Source organism: Antechinus flavipes, chromosome 1 (assembly GCF_016432865.1).
Source record: "Antechinus flavipes isolate AdamAnt ecotype Samford, QLD, Australia chromosome 1, AdamAnt_v2, whole genome shotgun sequence".
NCBI classification, from domain to species: Eukaryota; Metazoa; Chordata; class Mammalia; order Dasyuromorphia; family Dasyuridae; genus Antechinus; species Antechinus flavipes.
The window spans coordinates 252,191,972-252,210,812 of NC_067398.1; the positions used below are offsets into that span (position 1 = coordinate 252,191,972).

The 18,841-nt window shown below is 34.7% G+C and overlaps 1 protein-coding gene across 1 annotated transcript in view; it reads right to left on the reverse strand.

Moving 5' to 3' along the window:
- The window catches only part of LOC127563871 (kinesin-like protein KIF19), a 41,122-nt gene extending 22,281 nt beyond the window's left edge, over positions 1-18,841 (reverse strand). The window contains exons 1-4 of the mRNA XM_052000095.1: positions 18,457-18,841; positions 11,965-12,086; positions 3,253-3,389; positions 679-787 (exon numbers count right to left, since the gene is read on the reverse strand). Coding sequence (XP_051856055.1) covers positions 679-787; positions 3,253-3,389; positions 11,965-12,086; positions 18,457-18,766 — 678 coding nt within the window. The 5' untranslated portion in view covers positions 18,767-18,841. The remainder of the gene's footprint in view (positions 1-678; positions 788-3,252; positions 3,390-11,964; positions 12,087-18,456) is intronic.

Here is an 18,841-nt window from a genome sequence, read left to right on the forward strand (position 1 = left end):
AAGGGAGGGAGAAAAATTTGGAACACAAGATTTTGGAAGGGTGAATGTTGAAAACTATCTTTGCATATATTTTGAAAAACAAAAAGGTATTATTATAATAAATAAAAATAAAAAATAAAAAGGGTTTTGTCATTGGGAAAAAATCATTTGAAAGATCAGCATCTTCCTACAGCCACTGATGTCATAACAGCTTTCTATTCTCCCTTTGTCTATGACACCATACTATTCTATTTGGCCATAACTTATTCAACTATTTCCCAACTGATGGCATCCATTCAGTTTTCAGTTCCTTGCCACTACAAAAAGGCTGCAACACACATTTTTTGCACTTATAGGTCCTTTTCCCTTTTTATGATCTCTGAGATACAGATTTGGTAGTTTGATCCTATTCTATTTTATAGGAAACTATTACTATATGATTAAGTGAATTATTAAATATTAAAATATTGCTTCATTTTTTTCTGGGAGCAGGATAGCACCAAACCACCAATATACCTCTTCCATGCATTTCTGGCTGCTATTTATCAAAGGGTAGTGAGAATCTCCCTTCAAAAAATTCTTTGTCTACTATCTATTTTACTTGTTCTAAATATAACCCTGCCTATACTTCCAAGGATTTGGAAGTATACTTCTATACTATATAGAGACACATAAAGAGGCTGTGGTAGATATACCAACCTCATGTACTGGTGGAGTTATCAGGAGGCGAAAGGAAGTTGGAGTGAGAAGAGAATCTCGCTTTCCTGGTTTTTTAGATGGAGTAGCTTTTGATGACTTGTACCCTTCACTGGAAATACAAAAACCTACATTAAACAGAAGTCACACTACATATGACACATTGTCAAAGGAAAAGGGAGGGAAGAAATAGATATCAATCAATAGGCATTTATTAAGCACTTACTAGTACTGGGCACTATGCTAGCCATGGAATACAAAAATAGAAAAGAAATAGCACCTGCCTTCAAAGAATTTACATTCTATCAAAGGATATATCACATATTTACAAAATATATACAAAGTAATGGGGAGAGAGATAAGCAAGTGAGGGACATTGGATCAGGGAAGGCTTTATGTAAAAAGTTTAGCTTGAGCTAAATTTTGAAGGAAAATAAGCATTCATACAAAGGTGATTTAAAAAAAAAGTGCCTTCTCAGAAAGGGGGGGAAGACAGAGAAAGAGACAGACAGAGAGAGAGAGGAGAGAGAGAGAGACAGAGACAGAAAGACAAAGACAGAGACAGAGAGAAAAGGAGTAAGGAATGAAAGGATGGAAGGAAATAGAGGGAAAGAAAGAGGGAGAATGAGAAAGAAAGAATGTGAGAGAAAGAGGGAAAGTGAAAAAGAGAGAATGAAAAGGAAAGAGGGAGAAAGGATGAGAAAAAGAATGGGAAAGAAAGAGAATATGAGAGAGAAAAAAAATGAGAAAGAATGAGAAAGAAAGAGAGAATGTGTGAGAGAGAGAATGAGAGAAAGAATAGAAGAGAGAGAAAGAGAGAGAATGTGGGAGACCGAATGAGGGAGAGAGAGAAAGACAGACAAAGAGACAGAGAGAAAGTTGGTTCAACATAATAGAGACAAGCAATAGATATAATATATGAATATGAGTATCAAAAAGGCTAGTTTGGCTGAAATGTAGAATGTGGGAAAGGGAATACTGTAAAAACAAAGATGAAAAATAAGTTAAAGCCACGTTGTAAAAAAAAAACTTTAAATGTGAAACAGAGCATTTTGTATTAAGATTAGCTCTTAGAAGTAACAAGATGTTTTTCTGGTAGGGGGATTGACTTGTTCAGATTTGTGATTTAGGAAAATTACTTAGCATCATCGTAAAAAAATGAATCAGAGATGAGAGAGTTGCACGACAATTAGGAAACCACTACAATTGTCTAGGCAGACCCATTCACCTAGAATAACAAACTCAACTATAGAAAGAATTTAAAGATGGTAACTGAAGATCACTCCTGACAGTCAATGATATAATTGTTCACATTAGTCTTAGAGTATAAACTCATGAGTAATATAAAATGAAAAAAAAATACATACAAAATGCAATAGCTATTCACAAATACAATCTATCATTATTCTTAATTCTGCTGTAGCTCCTGACAACATTTTCCTCTACATTATCTGTTCCCATTCTTGTTGTTGTTTAGTCATGTCCAACTCTTCATGACCTCATTTGGAATTTTCTTGGCAAAGATACTAGAGTAGATAGCTGTTTCCTTCTCCAGTTCATTTTACAGATGAAGAAACTAAGACAACCAAGATTATGTGACTACTTAGGGTCATTCAGCTACAAAGTACAGAGACTGGATTTTAACTCAGGAAGATTAGGCTTTCTGACTTCAAGCTGGACATTCTATCCACCTAGCTGCCTCTGTTCCCACTCAACTCAATTTGAACTAACAAAAATTATAGAAACCTAACAAACAGAATAAAGTAATGATTCCTTCATCTTTTCCTGGTAATTGACTCTCTTGGAGTAAATAATGGTAACATAATGTCCTCCTAAAGAATGTTAATGGATCTATCCAGGAAAGCTTAGATCTGGTCACGTCAGATTTTGTACTGCTTTTGTACTGTCTGATCTGGGAACCAACACCATGAAGTATTTCTTGGATCAGCAAGAAAAATAGTGCTCACTGGCCTCAGTTTGTCTTAGAATCTCTGCTTCCTAGTTACAGTTCTGGTTATAAGTGAGAATCACATCCTTAATGCTTCAAACATGATAATCAGTATTTTGGCTATCGTTTACTGACAGTCTAATCTATGGGTGAATCTATGATTTAGCCACTGGTCAAAATAACTTGCAGCTAACCTTTTAAAAAGTGAAACTAAAATAGATGTTTTGCTGGCCATCTAAATCAGGAATTCCTAATTTTTTTTTTTTTTGATATCATGAGTTCCTTTATCAGTCTACTGAAACTTCCTCAGAATAGTATTTTTAAAGCCATAAAATATATAGAATTACAAAGGAAATCAATTATATTAACATAAGATTACAAAAAAACAATTTTTAAGCGAGTTCATGGACCCCAGGTTGTGAACTCCTGCCCTAGATAAAGGACTCAGAAACTGAATATCTTTAAGACTAGTAAAAGTAACTCAAGATTGGCATCTGTGAGTACAATTCACATTTAAAAGAAAAAAAATCTAGGTTTAAGAGAAATCCCTTAATATTAAAAAGAGAACCCAAGAAAGGAATTAATCTTAGTCTCGTCTTCTGGGGCAATGATAGAAATTTCTCCATTACCTGTCCGGTTCTATGACGATAGGTGGAAGTTCAAATTTTGCTCCCCAAGGAAGGTCTTTCCTATTGTCAAGCTGGTCTCTGCTGGTATCCTCCTTATGCAGCTCCATCTGCTGAGCTATATTCAGAACAGAACCATCCTGGGACCACAAAGAAAGAAAGATGAGTAAGATCAGGTACGGACACAGCATGGACTATTTAGTTCAAATAACTCCCTAGCGACCTTTAGGGGAAGTCCTATAATCCTAATGAAGCACCTTTGGAAATCAACCCACTGAACAGCTCCCTCATTAAGGTTTACAGCTTGTTTTCAGTTGAGCTTTGTCTGGCCACTGAGGGAAAGAAGAGAAGCTCAGCAGAAGGGGCTAAATCAGCAGGGATTTACACAGATTATCCATTTCCCCAGCTTCTCCATTCTGCCTGTCACATAAGGCAGCACTTGCTTATTGAGTGCTCTTTGTTGAAAGAGGCTTTTTAAGTCTTGCCTAGATGTGGAGCTTTTCATAAAGTATGTCCTTGGGATCACCAGCAAAAATAGCCCAAAAGTCACAAATGGAGAGTTTGAATGTCAACTAGCTAACAGTTCCCCAAGAGTCTTCCCTCCTCCACTAGCAAGAATCAGCCCCAATACCCTAGTCAAGAGTCAGTTGTTCTTTTCCCTCAATGCCTGGTCCTGCTTGACTCAGATAAGAACCTTATAAAAACCCATTGGGTGGCCCACTCATTCCCTTTAGAGATCCAGAGTGTTTGCAATTCCACATGTAACTGGCCTGTTTCCACCTTCCTCTCTAACTGCCCTTCATATTGGAATGATGTCCTTTCAATAAAACTGACTTGCTTCACTATCTTATTGTTTGGTGTTCTTTTATTATATTCCAACTTCCTGCTGCAGGCCTTTAGTATGCTGAACCAGTTGTTTTTCAGTTGTGTCCAACTTTTTGTGACCTCCTTTGAAGTTTTTTAGCAAAGGTATTATGGTGTTTTGACATTTTTTCTCCAATTCCTTTTACAAATGAGTAAATTGAGGCAAACAGGGGTGAGTGACTAGGCTAGGGTCACCTAATAAGTATTTGAAGTCCTATTTTAAACTCAAATTCCTGACTCCAAATCTGGCACTCTATCCCCTCTGGCACCTACCTGAATCTTCCTAAGTCTACATAAAGATAAACTCATGAATTCATCACTTAGTAGAAGTCACTATTCATCGAAGTGACTGATATGTTCTTAATTGAGATAGAAATTTTCTATTTGCCTCTATCAGCATCACAGGATTATAAGATTAAGAGATGAAAAGACTTTTAAATGTCATATAATATCATGGAAATTCCATAGTGTAAAGGTTTTTAAAGCTGGAAGGACCCTGAGAAGGCAAATGATTCAACTCCCTCATTTTACAGATAAAGAAAATTAAACCCAGAGAGCAGAAGTGATTTGCCAGGCACATATGTAGAAAGCAGATTAAATCCAGTTAGAAGGTTAGATAATAACTAGAGAGAATGCCTTTCTTAGGAAAATATATGAAGGGTGATAAAAAACATTTCAATTTGGTTAAAATAATTGCCTATCCTACTTTCTGAAGTGAGTATTGACATATCTAAGATGCAGTACAAAGAGTGCTGGACATGAAATCTGGAAGTTCTAAATTGAGATTTTGCTGCAGACACTTACTATCTGTGTGACCGTGGGCAAGTCATTTAGTTTTTATTTTCATCAGTTTTCTTCACTGTAAAATGGGGATAATAATAGGACCTATCGCCCACGGTTTTTGTGAGGAATATAAATGCTTGTTTCCTTCCTTCTCCTTCCCCCACCTTTTCTCACACCAAATTCAGGGATCTTTCCACTATACTACAAGTTAAAAATGAAAAATAAGTGAATGATTGTAATAAATCTAGGCTCCATTTGTGTTAAGGATGACCCAAAAATATAATATTAATACTTGAAATCCATTTTGTTTCAATTTTAGTAGACACTTATCACAGAAAGTAACAGCTACTTTCACTAGGGATTCTAAGCTATTATTAAAAGACATTTAAGTATAGAATTATATTCAAAACTTCTTTAGTTCAAGTAGAAATACTAAAATTTAATTATTTCTTTAGCCTAAAACTCCTTGCCAGATTTTCCCTTAAAAGTATAGGTAAACTATCTTTGCATGTATTTAGAAAATAAAATACTATTGGAAAAAAAGGAAATCATAAAAGAGGGGAAAGAACCCACATGTGCAAAAATGTTTGTAGCAGCTCTTTTTGTGGTGGCAAGGAACTAGAAATTGAGATGATGCCCATCAAATGGAGAATGACTGAATAAGTTGTGGTATTTGAATGTAATGGAATATTATTGTTCTATAAGAAATTATGAGTAGATTTATTAGAGAAATGAAAATTAAGACAACTCTATACTACCACTTCACAGCTCTCAGGTTGGCTAAGATGACAGGAAAAGATAATGATAAATGTTGTAGGGGATGTGGGAAAACTAGAACACTGGTATATTTTTTTGTGGAGTTGTAAAATGTTCTAGCCATTCTGGAGAGCAATTTGGAACTATGAGCAAAGGGCTATAAAACTGTGTATACTTTTTGATCCAACAGTTTCAATACTGCGTCTTTATCTCAAAGAGATCATTAAAAAAAGGGAAAAGGACACACATATGCAAATATGTTTGTAGCAGTTCTTTTTGGAATGGCAAGGAACTGGAAATTGAGTAAATACCCATCAGTTAGCAAATGGCTAAATAAGTTATGGTATATGAATGTAAGGGAATATTAGTGTTCTATAAGAAATGATAATAGGCTGTTTTCAGAAAAACCTTAGAAAGACTAACATGAATCAATACTAAGTGAAGTGAACAGAATCAGGAGAACATTGAATACAGTAATAGCAAGATATATGATGATCAACTATGACAGACTTAGCGCTTCTCAACAATAGAGTGATCCAAGACAATTCCAATAGACTTGGATTGGAAAATGCCATCCACATGCTGAGAAAGAACTATGGAGTCTGAAGATGGATTGAAGCATACTATGTTCACCTTTTTTTGTTCTTTGTTTCTCTTTTTTCCTTTTTGTTTTGATTTTTCTTTTATAACGATTAATATGGAAATATGTTTGAAAAGATTGTACATATATAATCTATATCAGAGTGTTTGTTTTCTTGAGGAGGGGAGAGGAAAGGAAAGGAGGGGAAAAAATTGGAATTCAAAATCTTTCAACAGTGAATATTGAAAACTATCTTTACATGTAATTGAACAGGAAATACTATTAAGTGAAAAAAAAAAGAAGAAGAAAACAAAGAAAGAAAATTGAGGCATGACTAAACAAACTATGGTATGTGATTATACCATTATGCTTTAAGAATGGAATACTATTAGGCTTTAAGAAATGATGAGCAGAATACTCTCAGAAAAACCTGGAAAGACTTCCATGAGTTCATACAAAGTGAAATGTACTAAGTTCTAAATAACAGCAATATTATGAAATGGTCCACTGTGAATGACTTGGGTATTCTCAACAGTGCAATGATCCAAGATAATTCTGAAGGACTTAGGAGGAAAAATGCTATCCATTCCAAAGAAGGAACTGATTGTGTCTGTATACAGATTGAAACATACTTTTTTAAACTTTATTTTTCTTGAGGTTGCTTTTTTTTGGAGGGGCAGAGGGATCTATGTTTTCTTTCACAACATGACTTTTATGGAAATATTTTGCATGACTTCACATGTGCCTTCTCAATAAGGGGGAAAGGAAGGGGAGAAGGGAGAAAATCTGGAACTTAAAGTTTTAAAAATAAAGGTTAAAAGTTATTTACACAGGTAACTAGGGAAAAATAAAATATTTAATGGTTAAAAAAAGAAAATATGAAAAAATATATAGGTAATAGATGAAGAACAAAAGGGTTTTTTTTTAGGAAAATATTCATTGTTCTATAAGTGAAATAAAAATTTTCTATAAACTATTTATATTCCCAAAGGGGGGAAATTAATATAGAATATCTCCAGTTTAGTTAAAATCATTGCCTTCCCTATGTTATGAAGTAAATGGGTCATTGACATATCTAAAAGTAATTTCTTCTTTCTCAGCCATTGTTCCTAGAGAATATTTAAAGGGTATAGTCAAGAGAAGACCTGAATAATGAGTATTACTCTGAAATATTGACTCCAAATTTTATTTTATTTATATTATGATGTTTTCCTTGTTCAAGATTCCTACAAATATTACTCAGACCTTCTTGGTTAGAGGACCATATCTGTAAGCTTGATGAGAGCTATGTCAATTTGTACATCTTTTTCTAAGCTAGAAAATTAATGAATATTAGATAAATGTTAATTTAAAATATTTCTAGTAGGCTCATGTCTAAAATGAATAATAAAGCATTGATATTTTTTCTTCAGCAGAAACTATTAGTCTTCTGTACCAGCAAAGACCAAAAATAAGTCTATTACTGTGTTTTTTTCCAAAAGCAAACTTTTCAGAGAAATTCATGAATCCCTCAATAACATTAGAACATAAAGTCCTCGTAAACCTAAGGCTTAGGGAGAAAGAAAACAATCTCAGAAAATTCAAGAGTTACCTATTTTGTCAAGATTTAGAAGTAATTCACTACTAGACAATTTACTTGGACAACTAAATTCTACTGTCATTTATAAAAAACCACAGTGATCAGATAAACCACTCTCCATAAAAAAAATTACTATTCAGCATAGAACACGAATCCCCTCTAATATATCTCCAATAAGTGGTAACCAAGTTTTCCCTTAAAAACTCCAATGAAAAGGAACCCATTTTCTCCTGAAATTGCCTAATCCATTTTTTGTTGTTGAAGATTGTCTGGGTTGTCCAGGGTCACACAGCTAGTAAATCTCTGGCAATGGATTTGAACTCAAGCCCTCCTGACTGCAGAGCTAGTGCTCCATCCATTGCACCTTTTAATTTGTCCCCTTCTAATCCACTTAGGAACAGCATTAATTAGAAAGAAGCTTTTCTGTAGATAGATTCTATCTGCATCTTCCCTCCACTCTTCCTTTTGCTCCCTAAAATCAGGCAAAATCACACTCTTCTCCTACTAGATAACCCTTCAAATTTTTGTCAACTTGTCAGTATCTATCTGGAACTGAACACGGTGTTCTAGATGTGGACAAGGCACTGCAGAGCAAAACCATCATCCCCTATGTTTTAGATGCCTCTCTTAAACAGTACTAAAACTTCATCAGCTTTTTTAGTTGCTATGATGAATTGATTTTGTCAATAAATAGTTCACCAAAATTCCCAGTTCTGATTTTTTTTAATGGTTATCTAGCTGTGTTTATCTAATCTTGAATTTATAAATTTGATTTATTAGGACTTAAGTTTATCTCTATTAAATTACATTATATTTGCTCTGTTGAGATTTTTTTGGAATATGACTTTGTCATCCAACTTTATAAGTACCCTTCTTTGTTATAATACTCCAGGAATTCAAGAATCTTCATATTTTTATCTACTATCTTTATCTTGGTGCAATGGAAAATCATCTAGGAATCAGAAAACTTGGGTTCTATTGACAGCTCTATCACTATTAATTGTGCCATTTTGGGCAAATTACTTAATTTCTCTGAGACTTAATTTCCCTATAAGTTAAAATTATAAGATTGGGCTACCTGATCCACAAGACTCCTTCCAATCATTAAAATTGGATAGAATAAGCAATTCTATCCAAACTTACCAATAGACTAGATTCTGCGAGTGAAACAAAAAAATTTAAGACATACAACACAACCCTTGGCTGCAAGGTGTTAATTGAGGACCCAGGTGGAAATCAATAGAAATACTTTTTAAAATTAATAATGGTATAAGGGTTAAATAATAACATATTATGCTACTTAACAACATATAAATAATTCATTATAAAGTGAGTGTAGAAGAACTACAAATTGAGAGGAGGTAGATATCTATATTACTTTCACAACCTGGCCCCAAACTATCTTTTAAACTTGTTTTACACTACTTCCTATACTCTATGGATTAATCAAACTGGCCTTTTTTTTTTCTTACACTTATAATTCCATCTTCTGTCTCTTTGCCTTTTCATTAGCCATTTTCCATGCCTGATATCTCCTTTTTTTTAGAATCCTCCACCTTTTTGTAGTGGTAAGGAACTGCAAATTGAATGAATACCCATCAATTGGGGAATGGCTGAATGAGTTATGGTATATGAATGTAATTGAATATTATTCTATAAGAAATGATGAGTAGGCTAATTTCAAAAAAAGTCTAGGAAATCTATATGAACTGATGCTGAGTGAAGTAAACAGAACCAAGAGAGCATTGTACACAGTAACAACAGGATTATGTGAAGATTAACTGTGATAGACTTGATTCTTCTCAACAATGTTATTAAGGCAATTTCAATAGAGTTGGTATGGAAAATGCCATTTACATCCAGAAAGAGAACTGTGAAGACTGCATGAGGATGAAAGCATAATATTTTTCACCTTTTGTTTGTTTGCTTTTTTCCTTTCTCGTGGTTTTCTTTCTCTTGGTCTGATTTTTCTTGCACAGCATGATAAATATAAAAGTATGTTTAAAAGAATTGCACATATTCAACCTATATCAGATTACTTGCTGTCATGAGGAGGGAGGAAATAAGGAAGAAAATTTTGGAACACAAAGTTTTACAAAAAAGAATATTGAAAACTATCTTTACATGTATTTGAAAAAATAAAATATTTTTGAAATTGGAAAAAAAACAAAGCTCAATCATTATTTTCTCTATATGAAAATTTTTCTGATTCTCTAATGGCTAGTATCTTTCTTCCCTTAGGTACCTCTTATCTACCTCTCATATTTATTTTGTATTTATTCTGTGTATATTTGTAAGAGTGGATGTTCCTAGAGATATCTCAATTAATGAAATCACAGAAAGCATAGAACCTTAATTGATATCAGTTAATAAGGAGAATAAATTAGGTATAAAAGAATTTTCCTATAATCTCATTACAATGCAAAGACACACTCTTAATCAAATTAAAAGGCTTGTAAGACTTTGGGCAGAAGGAGCACTTTGTCCAATGGTGAAGTAGCAGGCTAGTCTAATGGTAGAATTACAGTCAAGTCTCTGGGAGGAAATTGCTTAACTTGGGGAAAAGAAAGCTAGATCTCTGTCTTTCTCTGTCTCTGTCTCTGTCTCTGTGTCTCTCTGTCTCCCTCTCTTTCTCTATCTCTGTCTCTCTCTCTCTTTTTCTCTTCTGTCTCTGCCTCTTTCTCTCTTCTCTTTTTTCTCTCTTTCTCTCTTCTCTCTCCTCTTTCTCTTCTCTCTCTCTTTGTTTGTCTCTTTCTTTCCCTCTGTCTCTCTCTGCCTCTCTCTCTTAAATCTCCTCTTTCTCTTTTCTTTCTCTTTCTCTCTTTTCTGTCTCCTCTCTTTCTTCTCTCTCCCTCTCTCTCTCTTTTCTATGTCTCTCTTCTTTCTGTCTCTCCTTCTCTGTCTCTTTCTCGTTGTCTCTATCTCTTTTTCTCTCTCTGTCTCTGTTATTCTCTGTTTCTGTCTCTCTGTCTCTCTGTATATGTCTCTTTGTCTCTCTCTGTCTCTGTTTGTCTCTGTGTGTGTGTGTGTCTCTCTCTCTGGGTATGTCTCTCTGTGTCTCTGTTTCTATCCCTGTCTCTGTCTGTTGCTGGCTCTCTTTCTCTCTCTCCCTCCTTCTCTCCCTCTCCCTCCCTTCTTCTGTCTTTCTTTCCTTCTCTTTCTCTCTCCCTTTCTTTCTCCCTCCCTCCCTCCCTCCTTCCCTTCCCCTCTCTCTTTCTCCCTTCTTCTCTTCCTCTCTGTCTGTCTGTCTGTCTGTCTCTCTCTCTGGGTGTGTGTGTGTGTGTGTGTGTGTCTGTGTCTGTGTCTGTCTCTGTCTCCCTGTCTCTCTGTCTCCCTGTCTCTCTCTCTCTCTCTCTCTCTCTCTCTCTCTCTCTCTCTCTCTCTCTCTCTTTCTCTCTCTCCCTCCTTCTCTCCCTCTCCCTCCCTTCTTCTGTCTTTCTTTCCTTCTCTTTCTCTCTCTCTCTCTGTGTGTGTGTGTGTGTGTATGTGTATGTGTGTGTGTGTCTCTGTCTCTCTTTCTCTCTCTCTCTGTTTCTCCTCTCTTTACCCCATCCAGTAACCATATTAATAGAGAGACTGGATCATTAAGCTACCAATTCATCTAGAACAAACATGAACACAGAAACATAGCTGCTCTAGAGAAGAAGCCATTTTAACAAGTATGACTTCCTTACAACAGAGAGAAGGATTGGTTGTAGACTCTAGAAAGGCATCAATTCTCAGAGTCCAGAAAAGAGCTGTACTTTAGAAGAACTTCCAATAGCATTCTATGAAGGAGGAAAAGGATTTTCAGCACTCAGAGTTGTGTTACTCCTTTATTACAGTGTTTCATACATGTGTGTCTGTTATCATTATATTCTAAGTTTCAATCCAATCTTCTGCTGGAACTCTGAATGATCTTGTAGAAGAGAGTGCTAGTACTAGGTTTTGGCAGTCTCTTCTCAAGGAGCTCACCTCATCTTGGAAGGATATAACAACTCTTACCTGAGCAGGACCCCTCTCTCAAGTTCTTCCTCTGCAAAGTCTTCTCCAAGCTCTCTGGCTCATATTGAATTCTCCCTCCTTTAAGCCACTAGAACCATAAGCATCTGTAGCCCTAGAAATTTCTAAAATAAGAGTGAGCGAGATAGACAAGAAAATAATCCAGTCTTACCCTAAGGGAGTTAAACATCACAGAGTGGAGCAAAAGTAGACGATTTAAGGTCCCCTCCTCTAATTCTTGTGAGTAAAGTCGATATCTCTTTTCCAGTGGTTCTGCTACAGGAATCCAGTTACCTTCATCACATCCCAGAAAAGCAAAGAGAGATGAAATAAAAATTTAAAAACCAAGTGAGGTATCCATCCTATATTGGTGTCTCTCTAATGAGATTATAAGCTATTTGAGGATAGAGGACATGTCCTTACATGGAACTTGTTTAAAAGTCTACTGAGACTTGGGATAGAAAATTATATGCATATCCAGAGAGAGAACAATGGAGACCGAATGCAGATTGAAACATATTATTTTCACTTTTTGGGAGGGGTTGCTTTTTGTCTCTTGTGGCTTTTCTCTTTTGTTCTGATTTTTCTTTCATGACAAGACTAATATGGAAATGGGTTTAAGATAATTGTATATGTATAACCTATATCAGATTGCTTGCTATCTTGGGAGGGAGTAAAGGAAGAAGAAAAAAAATTGAAACTCAAATATTATAAAAATGAATGCTGAATATTATCTTTACATGTAATTAGGAAAATAAAACACTATTTAAGGGAAAAAATCTATTATAGAGATTCCACATCTGCACCATTATAGGACTTCAAAAAATTCAACCAATTTTTGTAAAATAGGACTTTGCTAAGTAACAACAACATACAGACAAACAGGATAAAGGACTGTGAGTTACTGCCCAATTTCTATGCCCATAAACCTCTTGCTAAAAGCTAATCATCCTGTAGCTTTAAATAAAACTGAACTTGGCCACCATTACATGTTTATTTCACAAACATTATGCCCATGAAACTATCCTATGACTTGTAGGATAAGCACATCCTTTAGGCACAATGCTTACATGTAGTTGTTTTCTCATTAAATCAGAGTTTTCCATAGTATAGGATATCCCCTGCCTGAAAGGCAATGAGATTCTGGGATGGAGATAAAGGGAGCAGGAAACATTGACCAATATCATTGAATAAGTGTTGAGTATAACTCCAAATGAATGCATCCATCTTTTAAAAAAATGAAAACAAAGTTCAATTGAAAGACAGGATATTCAAATAAAACGGAAGCTCATTGAGAGTAGGAATTGTTTTAGTCTGTATCTGAACCACTAGTGCTTAGCACAATGCCTGGAACGAAGTTAGGAGGGAGTGAGACAATTATACAGAGTATTTATTGCACTAAGATTTTTGAGTATCATGTATTTGTATCTTTACCATATTCTTCTCTAAAAATAAGCTTTCAAAACGTCATATTGAAAACAAAAAGGACAAAAAAGGAATGAGACTACCACTAGGAGAAGATGCTGTGTTGACAGATGAATAATAACAACAACAAACTCAATTCCTATTTTTTTTAAATTAAATCAAACTCTTCTTTAGTGAGAACAAAGAACAAATGTTAGAAAGAGGAAATTGAATTCTAAGAAAATTAAGCAGATAATAGGGAAGTATCTAATTGCTTTAAAATTATATAGTTCAGGAAAAAATGTACCCCAGAGTACTAAAATGATTTATAATCATAATAAATTTATATTGTGCTGTATATTCTGCAGAGCCCTTTCTAATATTATCTCATTTTATTCTCACAATGCTGGGAGGTAAGAACTATTATTATCTCCATTTTACAGATGAAGAAACTGATGCAGACAAAAATTAAAAGTGATTTTTCCAGGATCACAAAGTGTCTGAGGTTAGAAGTGAAGTCACATCTTCCTGATTTGAAAGAGCTTACAGATGTGATCAAGTAACCATTGTTATCTAAAAAATTAAATTTAACTGAGATAATGATAAAGTCCTTCATGTAGCTTCATTTAAAAATCATCCAATAATAATATTTTGTATTTTATGTAGCACCTTACAGTTTACAAAGTTATTTCATATTGGTTATCAAATCTCTCAACAATCCTGTGTTGTAAGAGAAATGTTCTTATCCTCCTTTTTTGGAGAAGAAGCAGATCTCTGATTTCATCGGTGTAGGAAGCAATACATATAAAAAATCCCTCTTCCAATGCAGATTAGCAACTTTTAGGACACTATGAAAGTAAATGATTTGCCCAGAATAATACAATCTGTATATATCTGAGGCAAGGTTCGAATTCAGATCTTCTGACTCCAATGCTCTCTCTCTAGCTGTTATGACATTCTTCCTTATCCTCAAAGTAGGCCCTAGAAAACTTAATTCATAGAGAAATTATATGACTTGACTAAGGTCACATGAAACTGTTCTTCAGGCTCCTACTAATTTAAAGTTCTATTTTATATAATATGCTCCCTCACCATATTAACAACAGGGAAAAAAGTTCATGCAATTATGACAGATAGTCAGATAAAACATATCCTTTGTAATTAATAGTAGTAGTATTACTAACACTACATTTAGTAGTATTTACTAAGGATAAATTGTATCAATAATATTATACTAATTTTTTATTAAACTTCTCCAATTTCTTCAACTTTTGCTTCTTTAATTTCTAGATTATTCCCCACAATTAACACATCCATTATATTAACTGACCACAAGCTTAATAAACCAGAAGTGTGATATGGCTACTAAAAAAGCTAATGCGATCTTGGACAACTTCATATATTGTGTTTTAATTTTTAATTTTTTGTTTCTATTGATAATTTTCATTTTTATATCAACTTCCTTTCTAAATGTGTCCTTCCCCTCCCTTTTCCCTACCCAGTGACCTACCTCTTATGACAAAGAATTAAAAATGAAAGAAAAACTAAGTGGTCTGGCAAATCTTATCCTACACACCCATCAAGACCGAGAATATAAGGAGCAGTACACACTTCTAATACCCTATTATTGCAAAGAAGAAAGGAGGTATGTTTTCTCTTTTCTTTTTCAGGACCAAGACTCAGTCATTATAATGGTTTTATTTTGTTTTCTTTTAGGAGTAGGTGCCATACTTTGCATTTGTCAAACAACAGGAAAACTGGATTCAATCCTAGACATGTTTTAAGAGAAACACTGACAAACTAAAGTACAGCTGGAGTCCAGCTACTAAAACTATGGGTTGTAATCCATATGGGATCTCATAACTGAATATGGAGGGATCACAAAATTATGATTTATTATCAGTAAATGTATTATCAGTAAATCATATACTTAAACACCTGGGATTATGCAAAAATTTCTTGGGCAAAAAGGGTTTGCAAGTGGAAAAAGTTTAAGAAGCCCTGATCTAGAAGAAGGCAGTGGGATATCTAGGGAGAAGGAGTAGAGAATAATCTAGAAACTAAAGGTAATTGAAGACAAGAAGCCTTTCCTGATTCTTTTTAATGTCTTGTAATTTTCTCCAATTTATCTCCTTTATTATTCAGTTAATTATGTCTTCTGTTAGTTATTTCCAATTTAACCTATATATCATTTATATATTGTTGCTTGCACATTTTCTCCTCTGTTAAAATGAAAGCTCTCTGAGAGTAGTGAGTATCCTTTGCCTTTCTTTATATTATCTATGCTTGGCTAATGCCTGACACATAGTAGATGCTTAATAAACTTTCTTGATTGATTGTAGAAGCAATATTTGAAGAAACCAGGGAAATTTCAGTTGGAAAAGAAAATACTAAAAAGAGAATTTATATCTGATTATATTATCATCTCATTATAATTACATAGGTTTGTTTTATTTTTTTCAGGTTTGTTTTATGTTTTTTCTTGGACTGCTCTTAAGAGGAAGTATTATGTACAGATAAAGGAATCATACAACTATTCTCTACATTGGTCAAACAACAAATGGAATAGTCATGTTCAGTTTCATACCTTTCTGTTTGTTTTTGAGGCTGAGTATCTCAAATATATATTACCTCAAAAGATATATTATCTCAACCAGGCATCAGTCACCCACCCGTATAATCCCACTCCTGAAAATCATAGAAATGTTCACTGTTTCCAACAAGCTAGTTCACTCCCCCTTAGGAAGTCCCTCAACGTGATCCTGGGAGTTCCCCCAGGAGTTTTGTATTAGTGTCAGAATTAGTGCAGACACTTGACAGCTCTGCTGTAGCTCAGAACTCCTGAATTCAAATGATCCACTAGCTTCAGTCCCCATTGGCAGTGCCAACATACACCAAACTTAAATGAGACATTTTTAGCAGGTTTACCAGCTAAAGTATACTCAGAGGAGGGTAATAAGAATGATTGGGGTGGCAGGGACCTAGTGATAATCTAGAATTATAGGACCAGTATTTGAAGAAACTGGCAAGATTTAACATGAAAAAAAATTAAGGAAAATATCATATTTATCTTTAAATATTTGAAAAACTGTCATTTGGAAGAGGAATATACTCATTCTGATTTTCTCCACATGAAAAAAATTGGAAACAAGCACAAATGAGAGGGAAGCAGATTTTGCCTCAATAGTATTAGTATAATAGAGAAAATACTGGCTCTAAGGTTGGAGGACCCAGCTTTAGTTCCCCTCCTCTAGTGCTTACTTCTGGTGTGATCTTAGACAAGTTATTTAAAATTGCTTGTAAAATGAGGAAGAGGATCTAGATGGTCTTCGAGTTTCTTTCCAATTCTAGATCTATTATCCTATGAACTTTCTAACAGTGATAGTTGTCAATGTTGACAAAAAAAGGAGAGTGACAAATACTGGAGAGACTGTGGGAAAATGTTCTGTTAGAGGAACTATGGGCCCTGTCCAGCAATTCTGAAAAGCAATTTTGAACTATTTCTCCCAAAGTTATTAAACTGTGCATATACTCAGCAATACCACTCCTAGATCTATATATTAAAGAGATCAAAGAAAGAAGAAAAGTACTCAAATGTACAAAAAATACTTATAGCTTCTTTTGAAGTGGCAAAGACTGAAAACTGAAGGGAGAGTGGTACCCATCAATTTGGAAATGACTGAAAAAGTTATGGTATATGAATGTGATAGAATATTATTTTGCTGAAGGATAAGGGGATGGTTTCAGAAAAATGTGGGGAAACTTGTATGAACTGAAGAGGAGATAAGTGAGCAGAACCAGGAAAACTATAAAATTATAACAGTGTAAAGAAAAACTTTGAAAGATTTAGGAATTCTGATCAATACAATGATCAACCACAATTCCAGAAAACTATGATGAAATATTCTACCCATTTTGTGACAGAAAGGTGATGGAATACTGTGACATTTATTTATTTTTAAAAACAAGGTCAACTCAAGAAATTGTTTTCCTTGATGATATATGTTTGCAACAAGAATTTTGTTTTTCTTTCTCAATTTGAGGTGGGGAGAATGTGGGAAGGAGAGAAAATAGATTTTCATGACTGAAATAAATAAAATTAAAATTTTAAAAAATGTCAAAAAAATAACTACCTGAAAATAGAATAGGTTTTTTTAGCAAAACTGTAATTAACTCATTTCAGGAAATGTTCAAACACATGGATCACCCTCCATCAGAGGTACTGCAGAAGCCATTTCCAAATGCTCTCTTAGGTCTCTATCAACTCTAAGATTTTATAGTTCTATAATAGTGGCAGAAGAAGGAACAAGCACTGGGTTTGTGGGGAGTAGGCAGGGATAAAAAAAAAACATTAACAAAGTTAGAAATGAGCTGCAGAAAGTTGTAACCAGTGCTACTAAAGAACAACTTTGTATGGTTTAGAAATACGTATGAGGAAGATATGAGAAAATGCATCTCTCTCCCTTTTTTGAAGAGGTGTGGAACTGAGGGTGTCATGTTGATATGTAGGTTAGATTTACTCTACCCCTTTTTCTTTTTTAATTTTGTGTTAAAAGGGATAGTTCAATGGACAAGGAATGGAAGAATATATTCAGGAATGAAAGTGGTACAATAATAATATTTTAAAAACAAGTTTGCCTAGAGTTGACCCTGCCATTCAATAAAAACAACTTTTTACTAAAACATAGGACAAATCAAATGTAAGCACCTCAAGGGCAGTCTATTTTTTCATTCTGTCTTTGCATCTAAGAACTCTAATACAGCGTTCATCTTGTAAGTGTTTAGTAAATTTTCATTGGATTATTGGATTGAATTGAGCATGCACAAAAAAGGAAAGGACTTAAGAGTTCTTAAGTAATCTATTTACATTCTTTGAAAAGTTTGAAAATGTACTTTTGCAAAGCTTATTATGATTTTAAGGGGAAAGACAGTGGAAGTTTTCCTTCCTTGCCCTTCATCCTCCCATATAGCACCACCTCTTGTTTTCCCCAAAGTATTCATTTTCTCAGAATGAAGTCATTAACCTTGGTTTGCTGCATCTTTTCCAAATGGTTGTCATGACTACCAATGTTAGGTCACTAATGGAAGGATTAAGACACAGAAAAAATGCCCAGCCCAAGCAAGTGAAGACTAAAACATGAAGAAAGGGAAATACTCAGAATGTGACTTGCATACAGGCTGCCTGCGCTGTGCACAATGAAAGCCAGAGTGTTTAATTGGTATTAAAAAATGGCTATTGAGCAAACAATCTGAGCTTTACCCTTTATCAGCGCTCTCTGCTGCTGGATGATTTCCTCACAGAGAAGCCTGTGCTGATGGTAGCGCTGAATCACAAAATCCTTCTGGCACAAGAGGTTCTTCTGGTACAAGTTGTTTGCTTGAAGTTCTGTGTTCTCCACCTCCAGCTCATGAGCTTTACAGAGAAGCCTCAGCACCTCCCTCTGGTCCTTGTTAATGATTTGTTTGGGTAACAATTTCTCCATCTGGGAGGCTTTCTTCTTGGTATTGGCTAAGCGTTGCTCCAGCCCAGCCTGTGGAAGAAAGCAAAAGTTTGGAGGGAGATGAATCATAGCAACTCTGAGGGAAGAGTTTGGGTAAATGGCAGTAATTTACATCTACAACTTTAACTGATTTATATATCTGGC